This window comes from Rattus norvegicus, chromosome 4 (genome assembly GCF_021556685.1).
Source record: "Rattus norvegicus strain SHRSP/BbbUtx chromosome 4, alternate assembly SHRSP_T2T, whole genome shotgun sequence".
Lineage (NCBI taxonomy): Eukaryota > Metazoa > Chordata > Mammalia > Rodentia > Muridae > Rattus > Rattus norvegicus.
In genome coordinates, this window is record NC_141537.1 from 23,264,253 (window position 1) to 23,281,362 (window position 17,110).

Sequence of the window (17,110 nt, forward strand, 5' to 3'; positions counted from 1 at the left end):
TTTGATAGCTGAGTATACTCCATTGTGTTGATGTACCACATTTTTTAATCCATTCCTCAGTTGAAGGGCATCTGGGTTCTTTCCAGCTTCTGGCTGTTATAAATAAGGCTGCTATGAACATAGTGGAGCATGTGTCTTTGTTGTATGTTGGAGCATCTTTTGGGTATATGCCCAGGAGAGGTATAGCTGGGTCCTCAGGCAGTTCAATGTCCAATTTTCTGAGGAACCTCCAGACTGATTTCCAGAATGGTTGTACCAGTTTGCAACCCCACCAACAATGGAGGAGTGTTTCTCTTTCTCCACATCCTCGACAGCATCTTCTGTCACCTGAGTTTTTTGATCTTAGCCATTCTGACTGGTGTGAGGTGGAATCTCAGGGGTGTTTTGATTTGCATTTCCCTTATGACTAAGGATGTTGAACATTTCTTAGGTGCTTTTTGGCCTTTCGATATTCCTCCGCTGAGAATGTTTTGTTTAGCTCTGTACCCCATTTTTAATAGGTTGTTTGGCTCTCTGGAGTCTAACTTCTTGAGTTCTTTGTATATTTTGGATATTAGCCCTCCATCAGATGTAGAATTGGTAAAGATCTTTTCACAATCTGTTGGTTGCCATTTTGTCCTAATGACAGTGTCTTTTGCTTTACAAAAGCTTGTGGTTTTATGAGATCCCATTTGTCGATTCTTGATCTTAGAGCATGAGCCATTGGTGTTTGGTTCAGGAAATTTTCCCCATTGCCTATGTCTTCGAGACTCTTTCCCACTTTTTCTTCTATTAGTTTGCGTGTATCTGGTTTGATGTGGAGGTCCTTGATCCCCTTGGATTTAAGCTTTTTACATGGTGGTAAGAATGGATCATTTTGCAGTCTTCTATATGCTGACTTCCAGTTGACCAAGCACCACTTGTTGAAAATGCTATCTTTCTTCCATTGGATGGTTTTAGCTCCTTTGTCAAAGATCAAGTGACTATAGGTGTGTGGGTTCATTTCTGGTTATTCAATTCTGTTCCACTAATCTACCTGCCTGTCTCTGTACTAATACCATACAGTTTATATGACTAGTGCTCTGTAATACTGCTTGAAGTCAGGGATGGTGATTCCCCCAGAAGTTCTTTTATTGTTGAGGATAGTTTTTGTTATCCTGTTTTTTTTGTTGTTGTTTGTTTGTTTTTGTTTTTTTTGTTATTCCAAATGAATTTGCAAATTCCTTTCTCTATCTCTATAAAGAATTGAGTAGGAATTTTGATGGGGATTGCATTGAATCTGTAGATTGCTTTTGGCAAAATGGCCATCTTTACTATATTAATCCTGTTAATCCATGAGCAAGGAAGATCTTTTTGTCTTCTGAGATCTTCCTCAATTTCTTTCTTTAGAGACTTGAAGTTCTTGTCATGCAGATCTTTCACTTGCTTGGTTAAAGTCACACCAAGATATTTTATATTATTTGTGACAATTGTGAAGGTTGTCATTTCCTTAATTTCTTTCTCTGCCTGTTTATCCTTTGAGGAGAGAAAGGCTACCGATTGGTTTGAGTTAATTTTATATATATCCTGACACTTTGCTGAAGTTGTTTATCAGATTAAGTAGTTCTCTGGTAGAAATTTTAGAGTGGCTTAAGTACAGCATAATCTCATGTGCAAATAGTGATATTTTGATTTCTTCCCTTACAATTTGTATCCTTTTGACCTCCTTTTGCTGTCTGATTGCTCTGGCTAGGACTTAGAGTACTATACTGAATAAGTAGGGAGAGAGTGGGCAGCCTTGTCTAGTCCCTGATTTTAGTGGGATTGCTTCAAATTTCTCTCCATTTAGTCTGATGTTACTGGTTTGGTGTATATTGCTTTTACTATGTTTAGATATGGGCCTTGAATTCCTGATCTTTCCAAGACTTTTATCATGAAGGGATGTTGAATTTTGTCAAATGCTTTCTCAGCATCTAATGAAATGACCATGTGCTTCTTATCTTTGAGTTTGTTTATATAGTGGATTACATTGATGGATTTCCATATAATAAACCATCCCTCCATCCCTGGGATGAAGCCTACTTTATCATGTTGGGTGATCATTTTGACATGTTCTTAGATTCGGTTTGCATGAATTTTATTGAGAATTTTTGCATCAATATTCGTAAGGGAAATTGGTCTGAAGTTCTCTTTTTTTGTTGGGTCTTTGTGTGGTTTCGGTGTAAGAGTAATTGTGGCTTCATAGAAGGAATTTCTGTTTCTATTTTGTGTAATAGTTTGGACAGTATTGGTATGAGGTCTTCTTTTGATAGAATTCTGCACTAAATCCACCTGGTCCTGGGCTCTTTTTGTTTGGGAGACTTTTAATAACTGCTTCTATATTTTTTTATGTGTTATGAGGTTGTTTAAATGGTTTATCTGCTCCTCATTTAACTTTGGAACCTAGTACCTGTATAGAAAATTTTCCATTTCCTCCAGGTTTTCTAGTTTTGTTGAATATAGGCTTTTGTAGTGGGATCTGATTTTTTTTTAGTTTCTTCAGATTCTATTGTTATGTGTCCCTTTTCATTTCTGATTTTGTCAATTTGGATACACTTTCTGTAACCTCTGGTTAGTCTGGCTAAGGGTTCATTTATCTTGCTGATTTTCTCAAAGAACCAACTCCTAGTTTTGTTGATTCTTTGTATAGTCCTTTTCATTTCTACTTGGTTGATTTCAGCTTTGAGTTTGATTTTTCCTGCCTTCTACTCCTCTTGGATTTATTTCTTTTTGTTCTAGAGCTTTAAGGTGTGTTGTCAAGCTGCTGGCATAAGCTCTCTCCTGTTTCTTTTTGCAGGCATTCAGAGCTATGAGTTTTCCTCTTAGTACCGCTTTCATTGTGTCCCGTAGGTTTTGGAATCTTGTATCTTCATTTTCATTAAATTCTAAGAAGTCTTTTATTTCTTTCTTTATTTCTTCCTTGACCAAGTTGTCACTGAGTAAAGCATTGTTCAACTTCCATGTATATGTGGGCTTTCTCTCATTAATGTTATTATTGAAGACCAGTTTTAGTGTGTGATGATCTGATAGGATGCATGGGATTATTTATTTTTTTTAATTTTAATTCTGATGACCATTGTGAATGGTTTCATGTATGAAAAATAGGAATCTTGGTTAATTGGTGAATGGTTTCATGTATGAAAAATAGGAATCTCAGTTAATTGTTATTTTATATCGCTATTATTAGTGGGATTTATTGAAAGTTTTGCCATAGGCAGTTGTGCCTGCCAGCTGATGTTCTTGCTAGAACTGAATTGTCTCTTTGCTCCTGACATTTGTGGGCTTCCCTCTCCCAGGTGCTGAATTGAAGCACTCACTAATATTTCACAAAGTAACCTTTACCTCAGCGTTGGAGTCTGGGGTAACCTAATTCTGTGTCCTTTCCTTGTAATGGAGTCACTTTTGGGTGGTTCTAATTATCTATTTTGATCTGTTGTCGAAGTAAGGCAAGGCAAAACTCCACGTGCATTATCTGTTTCAAAACCTTTCCCGAAGGAGTACACAGGCTTTCCCCTTACTGAAGGATCAATGTGGGGGAAATCCTGATTCTACTATAAAACCCCATATCCTTGACACATTTGCACCTGCACAGAATTTTATTTTCCATAGAGATAATCCTTTCCCCACCAAACTAAACCAAACCAAACCAAACCAACTAACCAAACAAACAAAAACAAAAACAAAAACAAAATTCCCCAAACAATGAAAAAAAAGTAAGGGTATGTAGGTTTTCTTTTTTTTTAATGTCTGGACATTTTTTAAAAAGGGAAACAGTTCATAGCGTGTATTTCCTCAGTAGTAGAAATGTTCCAAAAAGCCTGTCTGTACCTGCATGATTCACCATACTAGACTCAAAAGATAGCATGACCAACAGTAGTGATAACTCAAAGGAATCATTAGGGACTTATTTCCTAGTTCATCTTGTATATAACCCTGATGCATTTTCTGTTCCTACTATGCCTGTGTGTGTGAAAGACAATGGCTACTGTGAGCAGGCACAACCTTAGGAGTATATGAGTTCGACATGCAAGTCGTATGCTAAATTACGCTTACTCCAACTGAGTACTATGCACAGAAATGTTTTAATTTCCCTGGGGGAAATATTAACATCCAGACACTCATAACTCAATTGTGTGTTGTAGCTGCTTTAACTTTAAAACACAAAGGATGCCCTTTAGACCCCCAAGTCCCAACATGTGTGGTTTCCTTCATGGAGTAGTCTGGATCCTTGCCGGAGGGCACTGAGCCAATGCAAACCATAGGTCTAAACACTGCTGAAGTACTATATCTCAACACTTACTGGCTACTGTGAAGTACCTTTTAGCACTGGAGTGATTTATATAATTTGAAAGGGTGGATACCTACATAGACACTAATCGTTTCTAGTCCATGTGTGACTTTCTTGTGAATCACACATTTTATAGAGGTATAAAGAAATTTCAGTTATGTGGAAAACCTCTAATTACATAAAGTATTCAAATAATCAGTACAAGAATGTAATAAGCGAAATCGATATTTTATAAACATTTACTTTACTAAATATTAGCATAGTTTGAACATGGAATATCACCAAAAAATGTCTGCTTAAAATAGTCGCACAAGGAACTTGTGCTATCAGAACTTATTTTAAGCAATGATCTAATTCACTCAGTTCAGATAAATGAACCTTTTCTTCCAAACCCTGAAGGCAAAGAAGAGAGCAAGAACAGATTCCCTTAAAAGCATGAATTACTTATTGTTATTATACTAAACCAAGACTTATTTGGGAAAATGCACTGTAAGCCAGATAGTATAAAAGCAAGACTGCAGAATTAAAACATTTTCTTTAGCCTCATTTGTAGAAAGTGTCATGTTCTGCTGAGGTGTTTACTGATAAATGAAATATCACTCAATATCATCTATCTCTTCCAGGAGCATAAATATTTTTAATAAGTTCCTGAATAATTAAAAAATATAACCTTAGGGACAAATAGAATGGAGCCACAGTATCAAACTGGATGGCACACCTTAAATTCTAGTACATAATCAACCGTTTATTAACTACTCTAAATAATATGTAGGCTATACGATGCATGTAACTTTTAAAATGTGGCTTCTACCTTAATAAATTTGTATGAAAAGAATTTAATATAAACTCATCTATATGTCCTCCTGATTGACACTGTGTCAATTAACATAAAGCAGACAAAGGGCACAGAAGAAATTCAGTGAATCCACCAAAGATGTACACAGATAAACTGACCTTCTTAAAGTTCTTGTTCAAGTCTACCAGATTGAGCAGGAAGACATGGTCTTTGGCTCCTAGGAGCAGTATGCCCCTCTCCTCATCCAAAAGAAGAGTCTGGAAATCCAGTCCTTCTGATGAACCCAAAAAGGGAATGCAGGTGTTTGAGAGCAGCAAGTCTATAGAAAAGTCAAAAGAGGGAAGAAAGGGAAAATTCTTAGTATGAAAGGTATTTAGCTGACAGTGGACACAGACTGGTCCATTTTTTGAATGTACCTATACAACATGGGAGCTCCAGCATAGACACATTAGAACAGGCTTATTATGCACGTCTCTAGAAATAGACACTTTACCTTCCATATGTGGTTAACCCCACTCTGTGTATAAAGCACATTTTAAAATTAATACAAAATTAATATAAAATACAGTATGTTACCCCACCAGATCTTAATTTAGAATTTAAACCATTTCCTGTAGTAACATTTAAAAACCGATGAACTTAATTGGAAGAACAAAGTATAAAACTGACATAAATGCCATGGTATTTCTTCCTCTTATGCTTGGTAAATTTTTTTTTATTTACTGTGCAAAAACAATGGTGTTATTATGGCATTTTCAATCATAATTATTATTACAGTGTAGGATGACGTCATTATGCAGCAAGGCGGGTCCAGGATAAGGTAAAGCCTATCATTGGATGAGAAGGAAGGGTGGGGGGGGAAGTCTAGGAAGGAGAGAGGAGGAAGAGGAAGAGGAGGAGTGGGGGAAGGAGAGAGGAGGAAGAGGATGAGGATGATTCTGACCCAGGTGGTCTAGGTTAATTTATCTTGTCTAGGTGGGCAGTTTCTATCGTTATTAATTAGCAGTGAATTTATTCTGTGGATATATTGTAGATTGGGAAATTAACATATAAATCTAATTATTAAGCTATAAGTTTCTAGAGCTTTGATTTTACCAGACAACAGGGGAGTCTGAGTAAAGTTCCCAGCTGGCAGAGAGACAGCCGGTCTCAGTTCTCGAAGCCATGCTAGGCTATAGAATGCCTGGGTTAGTGGGGCATGGTGCTATGTTAGAACAGCCCCAGAACACGATTGTGCATATCAGGAGTGGTAACAATCTGCCAAGGGGACGCCGTGTACAAGTGACTGGCAGAGAACCATCCAGAGCACGGGGCTCCTGTGGATTTGCACGGAGTAAGAACTTGTGAAACAGGCTCCGCTGGTTGTTGTTGTTGTTCTTGTTGTTGTAGTAACCGCAACAACACATTGCTTATATTCACTTATTACAGTATCTTGTCTTTCTTCCTAAACTGGTTCTTTTTCACTAAATAATCTATCCTTCTATGCTGCTTCTGTCAAATGTATGTGATATTTGTTTTATGAGTACTCTTTCATTGTCTGCTTATGTTATAATTTATCCATTCACACACAGATGGGCTAAATTTGTCGCCTTCAAGTCCAGGCAGCTACGAATAAAATATACGCGTACAAGGTAGTTTGTGTATATAAACTAATTTTATTTTAAATAAAGCCTAAGATGCATACTTCTTGTGTCACATATTTAGTTTTGTTAGAAACCGTCAACCATTCTTCCCAAGATGTCTGAATCAATTTACGTTTTTATTAATGATAAATGCATCTTCATTTGGGACTCTTATTTGAATCCCTGTTGTGAGCACTGTATGTGTGCTAGTAGGCATGTCCATGCTAGCAGGCATGGCTATTCCAGTGGGTGTGGCTATTCCAGTGGGTGTGGCTATTCCAGTGGGTGTGGCCATTCTAGTAGGTGTGCAGTGTTTTGTTATCTTAGTTTGTATTTCTCTAATGATACTAATATAGTGTATGAGTTCACATGCTCATTGGGTATTTGCCCTTATTGGTGAGGTTGATATTAATGCCTTTAGTTCTCCATTTTATAAATTATGTTGTGCCTTACTGCTGAGTTTTAGTAGATATTTTTGCAGTTTCAATGATTGCCCCTTTTGAGGCAGGTGGGTTCAAATGTTCACCTTCTTGTCTATATATTTTTTTTTCTATTTTGACTTCTGAAAGTAAAATCTTTTATAAATAAGATTTTATTTGAGGAGTTGGAAAAAATGGCCTCTGTTTAAAGCAACTGTTATATTTGCATGAAGACTGGGGTTAAATTCCTTACCCATGTGGTGGCTCTAGTTCCGAGGAATCAGGTGCTCCCTCTGGTGGCACCAGACACACCTGTGGTGCACAGATATACATGCAGGCAAAATACTCCTAGATGTAAAACAACGTTTTGAAACTAAAACAAATATAAGATTTAACTTTTAGATCTGTTTGTTGTGGGGAAGTTGGTACGTGCTTGTGCATGTAGCTCCTGTAGAGGCCAGATGTATCAGATTCTAACTCTAGAATTAGAATTACAGGCAGTTAGGAGCCACCTGATGTGAATGCTAAGAACTGAACTCACATCCCCTGGAAGAATATAATGAATTCTTCATCACCTCTTTATCCCATTTTGTGATAATGTTTAGGTTGGTGCCTTGTTTGAAAGGTGGTACTCTCAACATCATTTATTTTCATTTTTGAGATTATAGTAAAGTATCTTTTCTCACTTCCTTTTCCTCCTCTAAAACCCTCCAACATACCTTCTCTCTTTTTTCAAACTGCCTCTTTTGTTTTTAAATGTTACATGCATATATATATATATATATATATATATATATACTTACAAGTTTTCATGCATATACATTTCTAAATACATAAATATAACACCGTCGGCCTGTATTTTGATACTGTTACTTGTAGCAGTGTGTTCAAAGCTGATCATTTAGTGTTACATGACAAACTGTTATGCTCCATCCTGGGGAAGACTTATCCGCTCTCAGTATTTCTTAATTGTTAAGAGTTGAGGCTTCCTGGGTTTTCCCCATCTACTTCAGCATGACTTGGCTTCCATGTTCTCCTCATGTTTAGGCAGTAATGTTGATAAAACTTTATAGGTATTCTTTGCAACAGAAACTCATTGTAGAAAACCATAGCCAATTAAAATGAAGAGTTGTGAAGCCCAGTCTCACTAGAAACATCTGTAAAGCTACCTGCACTCCTCTCCCTTAGAGACTGTTATGGACAGATAGCATGGATCAGGGAGTTTGCTGTGCTATCCTGCCTCCTAACAACGCACACTTTCTTTTTATTTCAGATGTAATTTTTCTGTTCACATATATTTCAGTTAAACGTGTAAACCTCAAACTTGGATTAATCCTGAAAAAAATTATAGTCTGAAACCAACCAAAAATAGAAAAAAAAATTGTAAAACTGAAGGTAACCTTAAAATGATTTAGTACAGGGGTTGGGGATCTAGCTCAGTGGTAGAGCGCTTGCCTAGGAAGCGCAAGGCCCTGGGTTCGGTCCCCAGCTCCGGAAAAAAAAATGATTTAGTACAGACTTATAAGCCCACAAATGAAACCTTCTCATCTCCATGAAGTGAAGATATGCATGCTATAGTTACCTTGTATGCTGCCAAACATGACAATTATAATAGATTTCTTAGTTTCACACGTTGAGACCATCTGTAGCCCATGTGTGTTGGGTTTGCAACAACTTTAGACACTTCCTAGGTAAACGAGATCTTTGTAATGTATTTCTTTAACCAAATAGGTCTTTTAGCCAAAGTACCTACAGTAGTATCCTAGACTTGTATAATCCTGGGGTACAGATCAGCAAGATGGTGGTAATAACTAATTTATCACTTTATTAAAGATTGAAAAAAGATGAGAATTTTCAAGTAATTTAACTATTAATACGAGATGGAAAAAAGGAACAATATCCTAGAGATAGAAATATTAATGTTTTTAAATATATGGTAGTCTCACCTGCTGGTAAGATTAAAATTTATTCCCAAAGGTTTAATGACTATAATCAATGAGAGGATACTTTTATTATTATGACTCTTTTCTACTTTCTATTGGTCAATTGTTATTCTGTTCAATTTCTAAGGTACAAATAGAAAATTAAATTGACAATGCCTAAAAATGGAGTAACACAGTTAGAAATCTCGAATGACTGTGGTTATCAAATGAAACTGTTTCAGCAATATTTATAGATGGTATTTTCTGCACACTAGATTGACATTGAAATCTACACTCATTTTTTATTGAGGTAAATATCATTTTTCATATGAGCAGTACAATATTGCAATATAATTTTACAACTCCACATGCCAAAGGCCTACGTTTTTGGCTCATTTCCAGTGAACATTCCATCCTTTTCATAACTAGAACTGAGGAAAGACAAAACAATGGAATCAAGAGAATAGCTAACACAGACATGATTAAAGCCTTTTAAAAGAACACACATCACAGAAACCTCCACTGCGTCAGGCAAATCAGTATCTTCTTTGTGATTTCTCTTAATAAAAGTTGAAATGTGAAAAAAATTAAAGTGTTTGAAGAGACTCCCAGGAGGCTATTCTCAGCTAGCTACTTAAGTATTTTATGAGATAAGAACATTATTACTTCAACTTTTTGTTATTCTGAAAAACTATTCGTTATTCTGAAGCATGAATTTCGATGAAAAGTACAAAATGAAACCTGACCGAGTACGATGAGTAATAGCACAAGAGTACAATAATCAGATCAAAGCACCAGGATACTATCTGGGGCTGACATATCATTGGAAATGTGATTTAGTGATGTGTTTCTTGACCCCTGTGTCTCAGTTTCCTAATATACAAAATGAAGGTAATAGAAACTCTGGCAACTCCTATCAGTTTGCAGAACAAAGACATCAATATGATATTGACTTTGGAATAGTGGTTACCACACACTACATGCTCTGACTTGATTAGTTACTATAGTCATGATGATTTCTTTTTAAAGCGTATGTAAATTCTAGGCAAAATGATAACATTTCCCAATTAATATAACTTTCTAGAGAAATAGAAGAGGTAATTTATAGCATTTCTTAAAGTTATGACTGGTTCTAAATATTATCACTAATGTCCACTTTGTGACAAAAAAGTTTTCATTAAAGAAACATATTATCTTCTAATAACCCAGAATTGTGAAGATTGAAACATATCTGTTAGTTTATGATATTCATATGAAAGTAAAAGAATATTTATTACCTGAATGTTTGTATAATGTAGAGTGTGATGGACATTGAACAGGGTGTTCACACTATTGTAGTAGAGAATCCTCCAGCAAAATCTCTTGATTCATTATACACCCCCCATATATATGTGTGCGTGTGTGTGTGTGTGAATATGTGTGTGAATATATGTATGAAACATATATATGGAAATAAATTTTAACACATGCTTAAAACATGTAAAATACATTCTAGGAGGGGTCCAAATGTTCCTTCGGAGCCATTCCTTGTTCAGCATCTCCCTGCTGAACAAGCGTCGTGGCTTCAAAGTCACTTAAAGCAATGATGGCTAGATAAATCATCAGGTTAGAATAGATTAAACACCATTATGCACCAAAACCTACGTCATTTACATGTCTTGGTCAGACCAGTGCTGTGACTTGTTCTATCATCTTAAGAGAGCCAGGTACCATTCGATAAGATAATTTTGTAGAGACTGCACACAGGCAGCTTGCACAGCAGTTTCTTATTATAATTCTACTCATCCTTGATTATTCTGACTTTATAACCCTTTGGGCACACATGCCTAGAACTAACATACTATACAGAGATTTTGCTATCCTTGCCAATTTTATGAATCTTGTTGTTTTGAACATTATTTCCAGTGGGGAAAATATAGAACAAATCTGTGTCAGTTCAAGACAAAGACCAGGTCTTCCTTCAGTTTTATTTCTCAGTCTCTTTCTTAGAGTATTGGAAGATTAAGAACTTAATGACTATTCATACCATGTACTATTAAGTACGGAATATATGGAATTACAGAAAAATGAAGCTAGATACACAGTGTCAAGACAGCCAAGTGCAATGCCAGGCAGAAGAGCTCAGCTATTATGTAGGTGACTGGAAACTGTGAATATGCTGTTTTTTTTTCAAGGAAGTGTCAAGGACTCAAATTGAGTGTTAGGAAGACAAATGTCCCTACAGTGCTTAGGAGGGATGAGGGTGGGAACTGGAAGCATCAAGACTACTCAGAAATGTATGAAACCAGAAGAGTCCCTGACATGCACACATGGCATTTAAAGGATGCAGACATTTTAGACCTGTGGATATTTTTTTTGCCTCTACTTATACAAGGAGAAAAATAAAGTTGATATATTCATTTGCTGTATTCTATTTCACCATAACAAATTCTATTTGATTTGGTTTCAAACAAACTTAACAAGAAAACAGCTGCAAAAATATTGACTAACTTGAACTAGCATCATTTCCAAATGATTTAATGTTGTACTCTGACAGTGCTAGCATCAAAGTGATTAGAGCATGCCTCACCAACCCTCTGTAGCCAAATAAAATAATTAGACCAAGGCGTTACATTATGAAAATTTCTCAAGCTGACATGGTAGGAAAAGACCTTGGGACAGAGATTGGAACAGGGTCCCTCTTTCCTAAACAGCTTATCTTTCTTGCATTTTTGCCAAACCAAGCAAAGTTATTTTTTTCCCATGAGATCATAAACTAAAACCCAGAGAACAATACTTTACACCTAAAGTTGACACACAATCTGAACTTCGGGAGCCAAAATGGGTGGTGGCTGTTCCGGGTGCAACAGTATTTATTCCCCTACATTGGAAATACTCAGGGATGTAACTGTCCACATTGTTCTCATAGTTAAACTCGGTAACCTGGTCAGGATTTCTTCACTCTCTGCCATTAGTGAAAGGGCAAGGGTGTCCCTTCCCATGTCCCATGCTGAGGTCTGCTGTGTGCTAAGTTAATCAGAGTCACCCTTGCATAAGATGTTTGCAGTATTTGCATTTGGTCCCTAAGTGCCCCTTTGCTTGCTCTATGTAAACACCGTACTTTGTTTGCTCCATATAAAATCAGTACAGTCTTACTACCCTGTCCCACTCTTCCAGGTTTGGAATTTTACCCAGACAGTCAAATGAACACTTTTGTATTAGAAACATAAGACCGGAGATCCTGTAGTCTAATTATACCCAAAATAAATGAATTAAATGTGTCAGTATTTATCTATTTTTTTAGTAGTGACATTTCCTGCAGTGGATTTGATAAATGGCAGAGAAGGTGTTCATGGTCCACAATCTATTATAGAGAACCGGAAAGTGTTGGTTATAAGGGTCCGAACCCCCATAAAAGACACAAATTTCCATGCCTGTGGGTATATACTCTTTTCTTTCCTTCCTTCTCCCTGTCTTTCCATCTTTCACTTTTTTCTTTTCAAAATCCACCCCTTCTCTGTGCACATGCATGCATGATATATCCCAATGCATACATATACACATGCAATGACCTCACATGTTGGTCCTTGACTTCTGCTTTCTCTTTGTGTCTTGTTTGCTACTTTGTGCTCCAGGATAGGTGGTTCATAAGCTTCCGTGGCCCCTGTCTTTTTTCCATCCATCTCACTGGAGAGGCTCTGGGTATTAGAGGTGCATGCTATCTCATCTGGCTTCCCATGTGTTCTGGGTATCAAAACCCTGGACCTGACTCTTGAACTGAGTTATTTCCCTACCTAATTCTTTTGAGACAGATCTCAAGAAGCCCAGGTTGGCTAATGACCATGAACTTCTGAACCATCCTTTACCTGCCTGTCTGTCATGGCTGAGGTTCTTGACACATGGCATAACATCCAACATTATGGGATTTTTCAAAAGAGGGTGTTTATAGGCTTCACACACTTTTTTTTTTATATCTGGCAAATGTGAAAAGAAAACCACATAGTCAGTATAAGAAAGTTAGTATTCTCATCAAATTTGATTTTGAAAGTGCTGACAAAGTCTTGCAAACACCTGCCTTCTGTTGGAAAGAGGTGAAAGCTTTGTCAAGAAACCATCGTGCATAGCAATACCATTGGGAGTGTGGTGCCTGGTAGAGAAAAGAAGCTAAACCACAGCTGAAGAGAAAATTTACAGTGACAAGAATATTGAAACTAGTCAGACATGGGATGGACTTATTTTCTATAATTAACTTACCAAACCTGATAATGCTACTTCAACCACCTCATCTCTGGTAAGACAGGGTATTATGGTATTAGAACTTTTAAAAGTTTTGTTAAGACACGTGACTCATCAAATAATAAGTTAACTCGCATCTTTATTCCTCAATTCTACTCTTGATTCTAAAGATAAGTAGCCCATGCCTTTGGGAGAAAACACAATTGAAGTATGAAATAACTATAAATATGGCAGGTCTTATCGATCTTTGTGTATGACCATCAGGGTGTCACTTAAGATAGAAATGATTAGTGGACTTCCTATTATGGATTTTTCCCTTTGTGTTAGAGGCCTACAGCAAGGACTTTTCTCGGGTGAAATGATCCTGTTCATGAAGAGCGGGGTAAGGACAGGGTAATTCCTGTTTTTTAGTGAAACAAATGCTTGCTTTGCAAAGAATTCTTTGTATTTCCTTTTTACTGTCCTTTAATATAATTGTTCATTTAGACTACGAGCTCATGTGACCTGATGGTCTCCTTTCCTCCTCTTTACCCCCTCAGAGGAAGGGAGTGGTGAGTAATACTGAATCTAATAAATTTAGGATTAAGCAAGACAGACTTCCTCAGTTTTCGAGTGCTAAATGAACATGACCTTAAACCCTTGAAAATTAAATTTACTGCCAGAGACCCTGACCTGGGTGGAGTTGGCAGTTTCTCTCAGAAGACTGCATGGCTGACAAATGACTCTGCACATCCTTTAAAAAGAGAGTCCTTCACAAGATCACACACACACACACACACACACACACACACACACACACACACACACACACACCCGAAAACTGTTAGAGATATAAATCTATCATTTAAGAAGAGAATCAGTTTTAAAGAAAGTCAGATTTCATCCCCTGCCGATCTAAGGACCACACTTTTTCAGGAGGAAATCTTGCATATAAAAATAGATGAGGTCAAAGCTCAGCTCACTGCCAAGCTAAGAGGCTCACCAGAAGTAAGCCTTACCCTCTGTTCTTCAATCTCAAGGAAATAACTGTTATATCACTATGGCTAAGGACTCTTAAACATGGGGGTATATGTAGTATCTTCTATTAAATTTATGTAAACCATTTGCATATAATACATTGAGCTTGTCTTTCTACTCCTGAATGGATAATAAATTTAACAATTCTCCTAATTCTTTATGTTTTGGACTTTAGTAACTTATTGATTGTTCTAAAATCTCCTTTACGGGGTTACTTAAAGGATTTTTGCATTCTTTCCATAAAGGTTTTGATTAATCCACTTGAATCAAAGGTTTGGGTAAGAAAGTAGAAGCAGCAAAATATTTATTGTAAAATTTAAAAAAATTAGCATCAAGTCTTGTAAATTGTTGTGTTTCTTCAGAATTTATAGTGACCTGTTTGTAATTCCAGCTTTTATTCCTAGGAAATGCATTCCCTTTGATTCAGTTCAGAAGAAATTAATTGATCATGGTTGTGCTTGACTTCCAACAAGTTTTAACAGTGTTGATATCAGATGCAAAGTTTTAGCCTACAGGTGACTTATTACTACCTACATAAAAATGCTAGTCCCAGTCAATATGTCTGAATTTATTTATATACAGCCAACTGTTCAAACAATATAAAGTATACGAAAGAAAGACTTGTCGAGATTTAGTCAACCCAATGTCCCACAAAGGATGACTTCAGAATTCTAGATGTATGTGATATTGTCAATTTGCTAGGTAACATGTTGATCATAAATACTTGTTCTTATGAATGCAAGCCCACACAAAAGGAGTAACAACAGAACTAAATTCTTTCTTATTCTTCTTCAGTGGAATGTTGAATATAACTCTGTTCTTTATGCTGGAGAATATTAAATATGGTAAAATTAATGAGATTGATTTCATATACAGAAATATTAATCAGATTTAATGTCTATTATATTATCAGATCTATGTTCCTATCAAGACAGGATATGGAGTGGGAGCAATTTTATCTGGTTACACTATGATTGTCCACATGTCTTTTTCACACTTTTAACTCACGAGTTTAGTCTAAGTAGGTTAGCTTTTGGTTGTGGATATTCCATATAAATATATCACAGTCATGTAGGAAACTTTAAACCTATAGTTTCAATAGGGGGTCTTTTTAAACATTTAAAAACATGTTTTGTTAGGTCATTTCCAATTGCTGTCTATGAAAACATTCCTGTGAATAAGTAGTTCATCCCTGGGCAGAATGCCACAACGGTGTGGACTTTCGCAAAGGAATTGGTCCTGCCATATTTCTTCCCCTGGATCCTTTGAGGCTTTTAGACTTCTCAGTTATTAAGGGGTCTTTAAAGTCAAAATTCTACTCCAAACATCAGTGAGCATGTCCTCCAGAGAAGGACATGGATGTAAAAGATCTCTCAAATTCGTATTCATCTTATAATTTTTTAGATCATATTTTACAATACTTATAAAACTACTTATAATTTTAAACATCAATTTCTCTTAATGTTACATGAGTGTATATCAAACAATGATCAAGTCATATGTGAGGCTTTGGTCACAGCTGAGATGTTTCACGCCATCTGCATACCAAGTTTTTGAACGTGCCTTCTGTTTTTCCTGGAAGTTGTTCAAACCATGTCCTCACTCTTTCTCTTATGAATTTTAAATAAGTTGTCACATATATGTCTTCTTTTCATTTATCATGCTGGTCACTTGTGACATTTGCTCCTAAATTTCCACTGCTTTGGAGAAATTTTCACATTGGCTTTTAATTTATACAGATGCCAATTATCTTTAAGACTTTTCTCCAGGTTTTGGCCAGATGATGGCCTCTGATCTTCATAGATATAGTCAGAAGTATGACAGAAGTCCTTCTCACACATGCCTGTAAGAGAGTGCTTCCCCAACTCAGGCAATATTTGTGCAGTATAAGAAGTAAAATAATATTTCCCACATATACTTCTATATTTCACACAGATTTTTATGTCCCATAAACTTTGTGACATCTGCTCATGACTTCAAGTACACCGAAAGTCCCACCACCTCTTATAAGTCTTAGTTCAGTATCCTAGTTGCTAGTTTTACTTCTAAGAGTCACATCCTTCTGGCCGTAATGACTCCAGGCATAAAAACAGGTCTCAACAACCAACATTTACTCAGGTTTAGTTTTATTCTCCTATTTCTTTACTCCTCTCGGATTTTGATTAATATCTGTCATTTCCTCTGCATCCATTTCACTTCCCGGACACCAATACCCCATTAAAATGGAAGATTTAACTAAAGGTTCAAGAACAAATTTCTCTACTCCTCAAGTATTTATTCTTCATACAAGTCATGTTCAGATTTAAGTATTTCTTTTAAATTACTTAAATACATTTATAAGTAATTTTGTTTGAATAGATCATTATCCATCACATCCATTTCTGACAATGATGCTGCCTTTTCTAACTTTCTTAATAATCACAAATTATGTAGATTCTATAATGGAAATTCTCTAATGCTCACGGTTACACAAAATATTTTAAAGTTCTTTCAATATTCAGAGGTCAATTTAAATTGCATTTGAAATTCTTTAAAGCATTTTATTTTAAATGTACTAAACTGTCACCTTTAAACAGTTATTTAATGTATTCCTTTGGTTCCTTAAAAATCCTACTAGTCCAGCTGACAAGATGGCTCAGTGTATCAAGGTGCTCACCATCTATTTTGACCAACAGAATTGAATCCTGAGTCTCACATGGTGGAAAGAGAAAATAAGAGAAAATTACCCTTTTAAATTTCCCCTTGACTGCAATACACTTATTTGGCAAGTACTTTACACACACACACACAAACACACACACACACACACACACACACACACACACTCACACACA

General features: G+C 36.2%; 1 protein-coding gene across 1 annotated transcript in view; it reads right to left on the reverse strand.

Annotated features, from left to right (window-relative positions):
• Positions 1-17,110, reverse strand: part of Sema3d (semaphorin 3D) — a 186,960-nt gene that overhangs the window by 99,427 nt on the left and 70,423 nt on the right. Inside the window, 1 exon segment of the mRNA NM_001104633.1 lies at positions 5,240-5,400. Within this exon segment, the coding sequence (NP_001098103.1) occupies positions 5,240-5,400 (161 nt within the window).